At 33.9% G+C, this 15414-nt stretch overlaps 1 protein-coding gene across 1 annotated transcript in view; it reads left to right on the top strand.

Moving 5' to 3' along the window:
- Nucleotides 1-15210, top strand: part of VWDE (von Willebrand factor D and EGF domains) — a 19868-nt gene extending 4658 nt beyond the window's left edge. Inside the window, 17 exon segments of the mRNA XM_004695987.1 lie at nucleotides 2663-2732; nucleotides 2735-2817; nucleotides 2928-2983; nucleotides 2985-3030; nucleotides 4707-4815; nucleotides 6495-6632; nucleotides 6754-6849; nucleotides 7412-7507; nucleotides 8637-8732; nucleotides 9314-9361; nucleotides 9364-9408; nucleotides 10625-10720; nucleotides 14119-14131; nucleotides 14133-14212; nucleotides 14307-14318; nucleotides 14321-14389; nucleotides 15110-15210. Coding sequence (XP_004696044.1) covers nucleotides 2663-2732; nucleotides 2735-2817; nucleotides 2928-2983; nucleotides 2985-3030; nucleotides 4707-4815; nucleotides 6495-6632; nucleotides 6754-6849; nucleotides 7412-7507; nucleotides 8637-8732; nucleotides 9314-9361; nucleotides 9364-9408; nucleotides 10625-10720; nucleotides 14119-14131; nucleotides 14133-14212; nucleotides 14307-14318; nucleotides 14321-14389; nucleotides 15110-15210 — 1254 coding nt within the window.
- Nucleotides 15211-15414: the final 204 nt, after the last annotated feature.

Here is a 15414-nt window from a genome sequence, read left to right as displayed (position 1 = left end):
TCTGGCCTGTACCCCAATTATGTATGCACAAATAAATAAATCTTTAAAAAAAAAGAAAAAGAATAAAAGAAAGTGCATTTTATTTGTTATGTTATATGTATTCTCATTCTACCTGCCTTTTCTAAATATCTAACAAATAGAGAACTCTGGAATTTTCTAACACACCATGCTAAACTACCAAAAAAATAAATATGTTCACTAGTCAAACCCAAACTTACTTAGATTAGCTATTTTTTCCCTAGTCTTTGTGTATTTCCTTTATAGTCCAGAAAACAGGCAGATCGACGAAGTACACTGCTGAGGGGAGCAGCGGGCGGGTCAGAAGAGGTCTGCCGCGCCATGTGGTCACTTCCGGGGCAGGCGGGAATCGAACTCATGCGGAAGAGGCTTAAGCTTCTTAGTGCTGTGTTTTAACCTGCTGCGCCACCAGGAAGGACCTACGTTTATTTTTAAATATTTTATTCCACTTTGAATTCCCTTTGCATGGCTTCAGTTATTTATTTTTTTTGGAAGTATGCAAAATATTTCATGTTTCTATGATTTAGCACCATACAAAATATATGCACAAAAATGTCACTTACTTCTCATCTCTAGCACTCTCGTTCCATTCCCCCTATCCATCCCATTCCCAACCATCGCTTAAAGTATCCATTCTCACTATTTTCTTATTCATCTTTGCTCTATTTCTTTTGCACAAAGGAGCAGAAACAGCCTTTCTGTTTAACTGGAAAGAATATATTACAACTGCCCCTTTCAACCTTTGCAGTAATAATTTTAAACAAGTTTTTAGCTCGAGATCCAGCTACCCACTATTTTCTTCACTTTCTTTCTGAAAACAGCCCGGACTCTACAAAATCCAATTTTTAAATTACTTACTTATAGGATTAAATCAAACGTATTATCCTAGAAATGAATGACCGTTCATGATCTGCTATTTTCTGCATTTGCGGACTTGAACTATAAAATCCCTTGTAGTTTCATGCATCCCTGTCTTTTCACATCTCTAGCGGTGGGGAATTGCACTGTCTTCTTTTCTGCTCTCTGTGTCCAAATGACACCCTTCTTTTTTTTTACTTCCAGAAAGTTTCATCTTTTCTAAAGCCTTGCTTGACTGTGCTCATTAGACTTAGTGGCTTTTTCTTGCTCATTACACTACTTTTGAATCACGATTATTGCAATAATAAAATTATATGCTATTATTGATCTGATCTCTTTTCACAGAATTTCCTCAGCATATAATAGATATCCACAAAATATGTATAAATGAACAAGAAATAGAAACCTGCTTATTCCTCATTAAAAACAGTGGGAGGAAAATAACCCGTATATCTCCAGTCATTGGCTAGAATCTTGTTTCACTACACAAATCCGAAAAACCCTATATCCATCTAAGTGTTGATAGCATGACTACTGGGAATTGTTTTCAATCTCCCTCTACTACAGGGTAGCCTCCGATAAATCTTCTAGGCCAGCCTGCACACACTCCCTTTTGCATGGAGATTTGCATTCCCACCACTCTTTCAATCATCAAACCTTTGACAAGTATTTCCCATTAGCCACAGCCTATCATGCTATTGCCTTCCTTCCCTTTTCCTGCTCACCCACCATATCGAAGCTTAAGCTGATCCAGACCATTTCTGAACTACTGAATGTATTCTATAGTCATAAAGAAAAAACCTATCTAAGTCTAAACTTCCTGTTTTTTATGTAGTTACCAGGAACCTGAAAATTATTCTGGCTTTTCCCCTTTACGCACCAATGCGTTTTAATACTGAAAAATATTACTTAAAATATAGGTTAAGCATGATATGCTTTTCAGTTATTAAAAAGACTGAATTGACTAATTTGGTTAAAACTAGTTAATTAGCTTCAAGTGAACTAGTTTGAGCACAAGTGATATGTATTATGAGAATAATACATTTCTCTCAGGATCAAGGATAAAAATGTAGTTGAATTCATAGAAAAATGAGAATTTGGGATTTTCAACACCATGTAAACAGTATGTGTGAATTGCAGATGATTGTGGATCTGCCCTTCTCAGTTCTGCTTTTCTGTTTGTGTGCTTCATTTTTTCCCTCATTGCGAACACATGACCACCAACAGCCATATAGCTTTGTGGTCTGCAACACAAACCTCCAGACACCAACTGGACTGATACCCCTTCCAGTACAAAATTATAAATCCCAAGTACTTTAGGGCCACCCTTACGAGTTGAGTGTAGTCAGTGAGGTGTATCATATAAGAATTTGAGAGGTCCCTTGGGAACCATATTGATGGAGTGCAGAAAATTAGTATAAAGTAGAAGGTTGGAGTAGTTTCAAGAAAAATGAGAAAGTTTCAGAGCAGATAATTAATCTACACTATGTCAACTCAATAGTCAGATGTGTTTCCAGTTTTTATGGAGTGACTCATCCTATCGGGCTAATACTAGTTTCCTTTCTGATTTGAATCTGCAAGAAATTCCTGTCAGTGGAGTGAAGGTTTACATAAGTTAATATTTATACTTTTTTCATTGTGAATAAAACTTAGTTGGTATCAGTATTTTTCTTATTTGTATATTCATATATATATATAGGTATATATGGCATGTATATTCAAATTTCTATTTTGATTAGATATAATTTACTAACAAAATTATCTTCATAATTCACTATTTCTTCAGTATAATAGCAATAAGTGGGCCCTTGGAAAACCTGTCTATACCCACATTGTTTTTCAAAATAGTGGAGATGTTGCTTTCAGCTACCCACTGATGTTCAGTGTTCTCACACCATGGCTCCAATGGGTGAGAAACCATTTGCAAAGTGGCAGTTAAAGGTAAAGAACAAATAGCCTCATATTATAAACAAAAACCTTACATATTAAAATTACATAATTTATGAAGCTACATTGCTTAACAAATTATATTATAGAACTACATCTTACAGATATCTAATGATGGGTATAAATTCAGTGATCTCAAAATAATGATCTTATGTGATGGGATGTCAGGTTTGTGGTCTCTATGAAAAGGGCTCTTGTGCTATAAAGGTATGCATCTTTTCACTCATTGTTACATTTACATGTTTTTATTCCCCATTTTTTTACTTTCATATTACAAATAATATAGTTTCTACAAGTGTAATTGAAATTATTATTTTTGCCTGTAACTCATTGAAATAGCAAAGAAGAAGTTTCTAACTTTAATATTTTGAAGTAGAAGGTTGTTTATTCCTTTCAAAAATCAAAAGAGGAGGTTCAAATTGAATTTTCATTCCTCTATATATTATTTTTAAGTCTCAATAATGTTCTTTCTAGTAAGGTTTTCCTTATGGTTACATACTGTTCTTTGTAGTAAGTAATATGCATTTGGATAGAGTGTAAAATGTATAAAACTGGCATTTCCACAAGGAAATTCTGCGACTCATCGAATCATGTGAGGGATTACAGAATATCATAGCCTGAGCTAAGTCTATACCTTCTCACTTTATACTCAGCCTGGCAGTTTATCAACAGCTCTCTCACATGTCAATTATTCAATTAACAGATACCATGGATCTAATATTAGTTAGCTTTAAAAATTATGTCAAATAATGCTTATGTATATGAAATTAAAGTATAACTACTATTTTTAATCTTAAAATTAATTTTCCTTTGAGATTAGAAATCAGGTCATATCTGTTTTTTATTCTCCCCTAAATATTCCATTTCCACATGCTTTACAATAAGCACTTTTGAAATTTGCTGTACAAGTTGTTTTATTCTCTTGGGTTATTTTGTTCTCACTCTGTCTAATATTCCAAGGGAGTTTTAAAAATCAGCAAGGTTTATATATCTTGAAAAAAGCTTATCTTCTTTCCCTTCTTTCCAGGTTAGAAATGCTTGTTACATTTAACATTATTTCTGTACATGTTAGTATCTCTTTCCACTCTGTTGTATAGTGAAATCCATTGTCTTGTGTGGATCATTATGTCATAGATCCAGTTTTGCTGTGTTCACAAGATACTGTGGACTCCTAGAGGAGGGAAGGATGTGATTTTGTATAATGTACAGAGAAAATATCTTTCACTTTTTTTTTTTTTTTAAAGATTTATTTATTTATACATACAGAACTGGGGTACAGGCCAGAGGAGCAGGGGTGGTGAGAGGCTTCACCAGAGACAGAGTGGGGAGCAGAACAGGCAGATCAATGAAGTACACTGCTGAGGGGAGCAGCGGGTGGGTCAGGAGAGGTCTGCCACACCATGTGGTCACCTCCGGGGCAGGCGGGAATCGAACTCATGCGGAAGCGGCTTTTAGATTCTCAGTGCAGTGCTTTAACCCGCTGCGCCACCAGGGAGGGCCATCTTTCACTTTTTTATAAATGAAGAATTTCCATCAGGAATTTGGAGGTTAAAATAAAAAAAAAAAACAAGAAGGGTTTTTCTCCCATAATATTCATAAGCTATATGTATAATTCTGCACAGTAGTAGAACTGTATTTCTTATTCCCTACATATGAATTTGCTCCATAGACATTAATACATAAAGAAAATAACTTATTTGTTTTTTAACACCCATTTATGATTAGAGACATGAAAATATTTTTAATCAAAACATTTGCAGTATAATTTCATTGGAATCATCAATATATGTGCTACTTTCTTCCTAAATACAGTTTACCCCTTAAAACTATCTATAGATGTAACCTTTTTTAAATTTTTGTTTTCTTTAAAAGAAATTCATTAGGAAAATGTTTGCATTACTGATGGATTCTACATTGATGGGGATAAAAATTCTACCAGCCCTTGTTTGACTTGTAGACCTAACATTTCAAAAACTACTTGGTCACTTTTATAAAGTAAGTTTTCTTTATTAAGCCAAATATTCCCTAAACAAGATATTTTAAAAGTGATTTTAAACTACAGATTGCATAAGTGTGCTTAAAGTGAACCTTGTGTTTAATTTAGCTTCTTCCCTAACTGCATAATTTACTTTGTTGGAAGGAGAAATAGAAGGAAATGGTTTTCTCTTATATAACCTCTATAATTATATTACAGTGGGGAGCAGGGTTGTTATTTAAATATTTGAGAAGGCAAATAAATGTAGATTATTAATGGAAGAATGAGAACGATAAATCTAGCTACACACAATCTGAGCAAGTCAAATAACAACTGGCACAATGTCCTCTCAAGTACACAAAATTCCATCAGTAGAGATCAGTGGGTTTAGTAGGAAAAGAAAATTATTTTGAAACCAGTAGTTTAAATCCTATTTTAGCATCAGTCCTGCCCACCTGTGACTATGCAGGAGCTCTCAGCACCAACTCTCTCCCTCAGCAGGGCAGCAGCCTCCTGGCCATGACCTGGAACATGCCAGGGCTTTTCTTCACTGACCTCCCTCAACAGAGGCCTCTCCCTCCCAATTCTGCCCACCTGCAACCACACAGATCTCTCTTCTAGCAAATCTGTCCCTTTCAGGGCAGCTCTTTCTGCCTACTTGCAACTGTGCAAGTATACTTTTCCTTCTCTCCTTTTTCATAATAAATCTGCTCTTTTAAATATATATAAAAAAATCCTATTCTTTGCCTTACCTCTTTTCAGTTTTGTGACTGGTATTTAGTGATTTAAGTTCCAAAGGCCATGTAGGTATTATCATCTATTAAATAAGATTATCTGAATTCTAATCTATAAAATGCCTTCAAGTCCCACCTTTCTGTAACTCTACAAGGGATTATTGAGTCTATAGTTTCTGCGTACTTTCTCTACAAAAAGAAATACACTAACTTATAGTTAAATACTGTTTCATCACTTCTCTATGTACAACTTTGTATAATTTTGCATGGGTATTCCTAACATTGTTTCCTTGGTCCAAAAATCAGTTATCATAACATAAAAGATATAATTATTCCCTCTTCCCATGCAATTTTATCTAAGGAAAGTCTAAAACCTTATATTTATGCCGTGCCTTGTAACATTACCATATATGTTGTTTGTACAAATTTCAGTCAAAAATCTACCAACTATTTGCTTATAATTTTTTGACATCCCCCAAACATAACTACTAATAGCTGCCATTGATCAGAAGTCTTACCAATAATTTCAACATTCAGGTCAACACATATGTTATATATATTATGTGCTGTATTCTTACTATGAAGTAAGCTAGGGAAATGAAAATGCATTAAGAGAAAATACATCTTTAGTAATGCACTGTACTAATCATCTGTCATATGTCTACAAGTACCTACATCAGTTCTCTTTATATAGGGCAAAACACCATAGATGTTATATGTATTACTAACACTGCACATCAAAAACAAACACATATAATGATTTAAGCATTGGTATAAAAGAAGCAGGAATATTATTGCTTTATGGTAGCCTAAGCAATACACTAAAATTTCTTAGGGTACTTAGTACTGCAGTCATTAGATTTGTGCATATTTTATATTAGTAAATGATAAAAAATTATTATTTACATATCTACATCTTACGTACTCATGACATACCTAACCTTTTCTCATCTTTCCCTAAGGCAAAAATTGCCAGGAAGTTGTTGATGAACATGAATCTCAGCCTTGCTTTCCAGAAGTAGAGTGCCTAAATACCTTTGGTTCCTGTGACTGTGGGTCATATCCAAAAGGATTTTATGGTATCAGAAAAATATGCCATGGTAAAAATCCCTATTGTCTGAATTTTCAAATTTTGGAGAATTTTACTTTAATTATGATTAAGATTATGGGCAACATATTATTGCTCCAATCATTCAGCCCTTTTCCCCTTGACTTTGACAGCCATTTGCAGACATATCTGTGGAAAAAGCAGGTAGTGCGTTGCCCCTAACACCTGCAAATGTAAACCTGGTTACACAGTATCCAATTGCCAAACTGGTAGGTACAGTATTAATTAGTATTGTTACAGGGTAGCCCAGAGTGGACTTGGGTTGCCTGTCTGTGGGGCCTCACCCACTTACTCAAAATGTAATTTTCTGCAGACACACACAAAAAGGGTTATGGGTTTATTATTTTAAAAAGGGGAAAGGAAAAGGAACCAACCTAGGCAAAGAGAGAGGGATACAAAGTAACTGTAATATTTTACCAGCTCAGCTAACACTGCTAGCCCCCAGTCACAAGGTTGGAGAGCATGAGAGAGAGAAAACTGCTACCTCTCCAGAGTGAAAGTTGGAAAAACACTCCCTACTTATCCCCTAAAGTCCCAGAATGCCTGCTTAGCTCCGCCCTTATTTAGGTCCTCGCATTTTTCTCCTTGGTACTGCTGGGAGTTGTAGTTTTCCAATCACTGAAGTATGGGGTGGGATCAAGAAAGCTGGAGTAGGGGTAGAGTCCACCAAACTCTGCAGGTTCTTTTAGAACATCCTTCCCCTTAACAGTATGAATTGTGGATTTTAATTGGTAGCTGATATTTCTAAACCGTGAACTTTATTTTATACAGCTGTATGCCATTCTGATTGTAAAAACCATGGAAGATGTATTAAGCCTAACATTTGTGAATGTCCCCCAGCATATGGTGGAGCAACCTGTGATGAAGGTGAAGATTCAAATTAAAAATCAAGTAACAGAGCTAAAATAAAAGCATATTTTCTTTAAAAATCTTTTGTAAAAGATTATATGGAAATAACATTTAAAGATTTAGTTTTAAGGTACCTTATCTCTACAAATATATTAACTTCAAACAAAAGACCTGATTAGTGAATGACTCATCAAACATAGTTCCAAGGAAGTGGTAAGTGCCAAATAACTAGAAGATGTAATTATTAACATTAATAATTACAAGTAGCAAGAAAAAGTCTAAAAAATGACTTTTTAAGATGGCTAGAGTCACATAGTTTTATTGCTTTGGTTAAATCTGTAATGAGGCCCTCCCAAGGTGGTGCAGGGGGTTAAAGCACAGCACTAAGAAGCTAAAGCCACTTCCACATGAATTTGATCCCCCGCCTGCCCCAGAGGTGATCCACATGGCATGGCAGACCTCTCCTGACCTGCCCTCTGCTCCCCTCAGCAGTGTACTTCTTTGATCTGCCTGTTCTGCCCCCTACTCTGTCTCTGGTGAATCCTCTCACCCTCCACATCTCTGACCTGTACCCCAGTTCTGTATGCAGAAATAAATAAATCTTTAAAAAAATCTGTAATATAGGGTTTATACAATGGGATATCTAAAATCAATGTTTTGAAGAAACAATTATTATGTATTTCTTTATAAAAATCAAAGAATGCATTTTCACATATGGCACATTAATCTGAGAGCCACATCACATTACTTTCACTATAAGGCAAGGTACACATTAACAAATTAAAGTGAACTAATGGATATTTAAGACCAATAGCAAATGCAAATAGCTATGGAAATATAAAAGTGTTCTATTTGTGGAGAAGGAATATATAAGCCCAAATCTCACTTCTCAGTAGAAAGCTAAGGGCAACTATTTCCACCCATGTAACCAAAATTTTTATGAACTAGTGCAAGTATTTTCAGAGCAAGAAGTCTTATGGTCAATTCCACAGAACTAAATTTTCATACTAAAAGTTCACTATTATAGTTGAGCTGAGTACATTATAAGGTATTTTTAAAAGAAACATATCTTGTGCCTGTGCTTCATTACGATAAACTGACTTTTTCAAGTTAAGAGATAACTTACTAACATAGTCTCTGTTGACAGAACACTGCAGTCCACCATGTTGCCATGGTAGCATTTGTTTAGCTGGCAATCTCTGCACTTGTCCTTATGGCTTTGTAGGATCAAGGTATGAAAGAAGTAAGCAAAAATCTCCTGCAGTTTAATATAATTAAATTTTTCTTTGAAGATCTGATGACTTTAATTCTAAAAGAAATAAACCTTAACTATAATCCTATGAAAAAAATTTTACATTCATGGTTAGTACAGTGGTTATCATTCTGCATACATTCTGCAAACACTGCTAAGGAAAAGAAATCCATTCTTAGAATCAGCTTCCCTTTTAACCCTATCTATGGCCATTTCTTAGAGTTAACAAGAATTCTAATCTGATAATTTGTGGATAAATTTATCTCATTGGATTTCTGTCTGTGATTACTTTCATAAAAGTTTTCCCCAAATAACCAACTCTATTTAGCTTAATGATTTTTTTAAATGTTCCCATCTCTGTTAGTAAAAAAAACAAAAACAAAAACAAAAAACCAAAAAAAAAAAAATCTAACTAAATGTAAGAACTGGAGATCACTTAAAACTAAAGGATAAATTGTTTTTATTTTTTACTCTGGTTTTAAATATTAGAGGATATAACTGGTAGTTAGGATCTAGTAAAGTAATACCCAGTCCAAACTTACCTTTCTTTTATTTTTATCCTATGATATTAGTGGTTTGTAACAGGCATTGTGAAAATGGAGGTGAATGTCTTGTACCAGATGTTGCCAGTGCAAGCCTAGCTGGTATGGACCCACGTGGGGTATAGGTAAAATCAGAAATACTTTCAATGAAAATCAGCTAAAAGAAATTTTAAATGTACCAGAGTTCTTACACCAAGAAACATGAAACCAAACTTACAATATCTGTATGAAGTCTTTATTTCAAAAGATTTTTAAAACCCTGTATTCCATCTATTCTTTTTCTTTTCATACTAAAAAAAAGAGTGTATTTTACCTTTACTGTTACCTTTATCAACCAATCATTTTATTTATGTCTTTATATTTTTCCTAATTCCCTTGCGTTATTGCAATATATCTCTGTTGCATCTATTAGGTCTCTTTCAAGATTTTTTCACAACACTTCTATTTCATTAAACATTAAGCATCCAAGCAGACAATATAAATCATTCCACTTAATTATCACAGTATCAACCTTACTTCTTTGGTACAGCATTCACAATTATCTATATTTAACCTAATCTTATGCTCTAATGATTTTTTTTTCAAAATAACTTTAATTCAACAGTTATAGCTTGCTAACTATCCGTGAAACTTGATGCAAGAGGAAAGAAAAATCAACTTGATTTGGATCTGATTTCAAGTATATATCACTAGTGAAGGTCACACAAGATACTGTTATAAAAATGATTATGGTATTTGTTGGGTTGTAATAAGTAATGCAATAATGCATAGTTCCTTGAAATCAGAAAGGAGAAATCAATTCTGGGAAGTGCAGTTATGAGAAAAATAATATTTGAGGTAGAACTTGGAGAATGGGCAAAATGTAGGTTAAAAAAAATGTAATTTGGATGTCTTTCAAAATAGAACAAAGGCAAAGAAGCAAACCGTGTTTGAGTGACCTGGCTAGGATTTGAGTGCAGAGTTCCTATTTGAATTGGAAAGGATAACAAAAAGGCCACATATCTTTGAGCATATCATAGACAATCTGGCTAGTGCTGTTGAAATGTCTTCCAACTTCCAATCATTTTTTTTTTTTAGTTTCCTGAGAGTACTCCAAATTTTAATCATAATCCCCACATTCTTAGCTTGTTATTTGTAAACTTAATGAACATACTTCCAATGCTATTTTTCCAGTTATTCCATTCTCTTATTTTTAGCAAAGTCTAATTAATTATAGGTTGTGGGTTTTAATTGCAGTAAAAAATGAACTATTTCATCATGCACTATTTTGGTACTCTGGGTAGCTTTCATTTTTTAAATAATAAAACTTTTATGAACTCTTTCCCTCCTGCTGTTCATTAGCTTTGTGTGACCCCCTTTGCCTTAATGGTGGTTCCTGTAATAAGCCCAACACTGGCCTGTGTCTAAATGGATTCTTTGGTGCACGATGTCAGAATGGTAATTATTCTTTCCTTAAAAAAAAAAAAAAAAAAAGCAAAGGAAAATTTAGACCTAAACAGAACTCAGAGTGAACACAAAGAGACACATTATTTCAAAGAGAAAGATGCTATTTTTCTTTTTCTTCTGAGATTGTAGGTTTTGCCCAACAGATCAGTCATGTAAACATATCTGAGTAACTGTGAAAAGCAGCTACATTTATTCAGCATATTGGGCTTCCAACCTTGGCATTTGTCCTTACAGTTTTGTGGGATTCACAAATAAGCAAAGTTCTCTTTTGCAATTGATTATATTAAATGGCATAATTTTTGTTGCTTACAATAAAAATTTGATTTATACTCAACCTAATGTTTGCTGTTACCTCACACTCTTTTGACTTAAATTTCATTAAAAGTTTATGAAGACTCTTACGTGCAACACTATGCAAGATGTATGGAGACATACAAGTCAAATACATTGTTCCCCCCTTCATGGCCTATTTTAACACTTTTATACAGTTAAGTATTTCATAATATTGGACATATCCTGATACTGATGTATAAGCATGAGTTAATAGTGATAAAGGAAATATAAAATATATTTTCTGCATTTTTGTATTTTTGAGCTTGAGCAAAATGTAGAGCTATTTTTTAATAAGAACATGTCAGGACATGGTAGAATTTAATTCCTAAAACATATACTGGGCTCTCCCGGCTGGTACAATGGGTTAAAGCACTGTATTATGAAGCTCTCCCAAGCCCCTGCAGCATGAGTTCGATCCCCTACTAGGGGGGAGCTGACCCACATGGCGCAGCAGACCTCTTCTGACCTGCCTGCTATTACCCTCAGCAGTGTACTTTGTTAATCTGCCTGTTCTGTTCCCCACTCTGTCTGTGGTGAATCCTTTCACCCACCACTCCTCTCACCTGTACCCCAATTCTGTAAGCATAAATAAATAAATATTAAAAGAAAAAAAAAGAAAGAAACATATACTATCCTTGTTATGTTACACTTTGAATTAACCCTCTTATTTGGGAATTGGCTAGCTTTTGTAGGTTACCACTCAGGCAGAGAAGAAACCATTACTGTAATATTAGATATGCGGGCATAGGAAATGAGTTCCTCTAATTCAGATTTGCCTTGAAGGAACCATTTTAGAAAATGGAAAAACAATAAAGACTGTTAAGACAAATATTGAACATTAGGAGACTAAGTCTAAACCAATGTTTGCAAATTAATGGGATAGTTTCCAGTAGAGAATGTAAAGAGGGAAATGAAAACCTTATATTTCTCATGTTGTAGTAGATGTAAATCATAGTAAGTTCTCTAAAATTTATATGCCAACCATGTAACTTGGAAAGGAGGGAGATCTCTAAATTATTAAATTGAACTAAAAATTACCTATGGAACATATATCATGTTAGCAGATATTGTAATTAGTCTCTACAACGTTGTAGTTCTTACCTTCCATGAATTATGGAAATTTACTGAAAGTCTCTAGACTTCAGACTTCCTGATTTTCAAGTATGAACTAAATAGCTAATGTGAGGCAGACCACTTAAACATACATCAGCACATGGCTAGCTACTCTTAACAATAGAAATACAGTTTTCACAATTTACAGAAGAGGCAGAAGAAATAGAAACATGATTATGAGAGCACATCTCCTTATGAGTCCTAGTGGTGGGAAGGAGGATGGTACATCTGTCAAAAGCCATCAAGAAAAATTAGGTACAATATAGTCAAAAATAAATAGGAGTATATATTGTCTCATAGAATTTCAAGAAATCAAGACAGACATTGAGCTAGAAACATCATGAGAGTTAAACAATTCTATAAATAAAAACAGGTTTAATGGGTGTGTCTAGAGAGATGCTCACGTACATCTTCCAATTTCCTTTTTCTCTTGAATGCTCTTGCTAATAAGTAGAAACAATCTTAAACTTTAAAAAGGCTAGAAACAAACAAACAAAAAATAAGAGCATTTCTCCATAATAAAAAGTAACAATAAAATTCCAGAAAAAAATAGGGCCCTGCCTGGTGGCACAACAGGTTAGGGTGCAGCACTGTAAGTGAGCCGCTGCCACCTCAGTGTGAGTTCGAGCCCAGGCTTGGAGGTGACCCACATGGTGCAGGAGACCTCTCCTGTCTCGCCCAATGCTCCCCTCAGCAGCGTAATTCATTGATCTGCCTGTTCTGCTCCCCGCTCTGTCTCACTGCCCCTGCACCTCTGGCCTGTACACCAGTTCAATATGCATAAATAAATAAATATTTTAAAAAAACATGACTTTAGGAAAAATAGTTTTCATTATTAAAAAAAATAAATAAACTTAGTGTTAACCATAGCCAGGGCCTAAAATAATAGAAATATTCATCTGTTATAATGATTCCATTATATTGATCTTATATATATACATATATATGAAATATATATATATGAAATATATATATGAAATATATATATATATATGGGGTTTGTTTATTTTTATTTGTGTGCTTATCTGAAATCAGTTGAATTGCCCTCACAGTGGTTGAAATAAAGATGCTATATAAAGATAGACCTAATTCAAACTGGAATCAGTCTACAATAACTCTGTTACCAAAAAGTGTTTGACTTATTTCTCAATTATAAAATAAAAATCCATTTAGTTATAGTTTGGGAAAAAAATTTAAAAATTTCCAGGCCACTTTGCCTATATATTTTTTCCAAATAGTTGCATTTAATGATCATATGTAAGAGAAATATGAAGCAATAAAAACCATCATATCAAGCAGCAAATATTAAAAAAATAACTGAATTCCATGGACCAGAATTATAGATAAAGGATTCTAGTATAAAATATTCAAGGTTATTCACTAAATAATACTAATAAAGCCAAGGAGTTAGTGCTAAAAATATTTTACCAAGCACTGACAGGAAGAAGTCATATATTCACAAGAAGCTCTGTTTCATGACCTCATAAGTCTTCAAAAGTTAGCTGAAAATTGTTTTCTAAGTATCACATGACACCTTATTGAGAGTTTTCTAATTTCCACAAGAACAAATATATTCTTGCTTTGAGCTAGGTTTTGAATTATTTTCTTAGTTTTACCTAGATCATTTCCCTCTTTACTTCAGAGTATGATGAAACATAAGATAAGGTTCATAATAGATGCACTATAATACCAAACACTCAATTTCTTAGGAACACTTCACCGATATATTTCAAATGTGCTAACATGCTAGCAGCAGCTTATAGCTATAAGCATTGCATTTTATGATTTAGAAAGGACAGTTTTAATGACTTGCATTTGTGATCTTTTATTTTAATAGCACATTTCTCTGCCTGATAGCCCCATAGATAACAAGCGCATGATGCAATATGTAGCATATAATAATTGACTGTGATATTCACAGATTGCTGCTTTGTGTTTTTCAGCTATCTGTCACCCTCTCTAAGAATGGTGGCCACTGCATGAGAAATAATGTGTGTGCCTGTCATGAAGGGTACACTGATAAAAGATGCCAAAAAAGTAAGGCACCTCTAAATATATTTGCTAACTACCAGTAAAACAAACACAAAATTATGTTTATTTAAGAGTTGCTATTACATTCTTTTAACTTAAGACATCTGTGATCCCATATGAATGGAGGAAAATGCATTTGCTCTTGTCCTTCTGGTTGGCGAGGGAAACAATGCAACAACACACGTAATAGATCTATTCTTGCAATGTTAGTGTCTATATCATTCGTGGAAATAAAAAGCTGAATTTAAGACAACAAAAATTCCTGATTTTTGTTTAAAGTTTTGTTTGTTACCACCTTACTATCTTTTTGAAATAGAATCACTAAAGTGCCAAGTCCTCTGAATTCATTTTACTTATCAGAGGGAGGCATACTGTATTTCTAATCTGTCCACTATATTTGCCAGGATAAATGACAAGTTCTGAGGTTCTGACCTTGTAGTGTTACATAATGGGCAAGTGAAAGTTTAAAAACTTACTTATTTCTTAGCTCCACCACAGACCAACCAATTCAAGTCTACCAATTGGGGTGCTTCTGCTTACATGGCAAGCTGATGTTTGAGTTGGCGGCAACTCCCCATCATTCAGACATTTTATTTTTTTCTTTTTATATAACTGTTACTTAAAATTAGCAGGTAAATGTATTGATGAAAGTAAAAAATAAGAAGCAGCCCAATAATTAGGAATATTTTAACTTACAATGCATTTAATCAAGGTAACATTTGTAAAACCACTAAAATTATGGTTTGCATGAATAAGTAGTGACACTGGAGAATGTTCTTGATAAAATATTAAGGGAAAAGGTCTCTCATCATTGACTTTTAACTACTTTTTAACTTCTTGTGGTTAATGATAAGACTTGACAACTAAATTAAGTCTTTAACTTGTTTATATTTCTATTTGCAGCTGTCTGCTATGAGAAATGTAAAAATGGTGGTGAATATATTGCTCCCAGAGTATGCCCCTGTCCTTCATGGGAAGGAGTAAGTCCAGAATCAAATACATAAGTCTACAGGATTTATTTTCTACTACCTGTTCTGAACTTGAACCCTTAAACAGTAATTGTAAAACAAAATATAGCTTTCAAGAAATCTAGGGAAATTCTAGTACCTGGATACATAAAAAGGAGGCTTTAGAAATAAAAGGAAATCTCATCAATTTTTACTCCATTTAAAAGAAGTATGGTATAATAAGCTATTCTGTACAATAAA

This window comes from Condylura cristata, unplaced genomic scaffold (assembly GCF_000260355.1).
Source record: "Condylura cristata isolate star-nosed mole 26May11 unplaced genomic scaffold, ConCri1.0 scaffold00005, whole genome shotgun sequence".
Lineage (NCBI taxonomy): Eukaryota > Metazoa > Chordata > Mammalia > Eulipotyphla > Talpidae > Condylura > Condylura cristata.
This window is presented reverse-complemented; position numbering and strand designations above follow the sequence as displayed.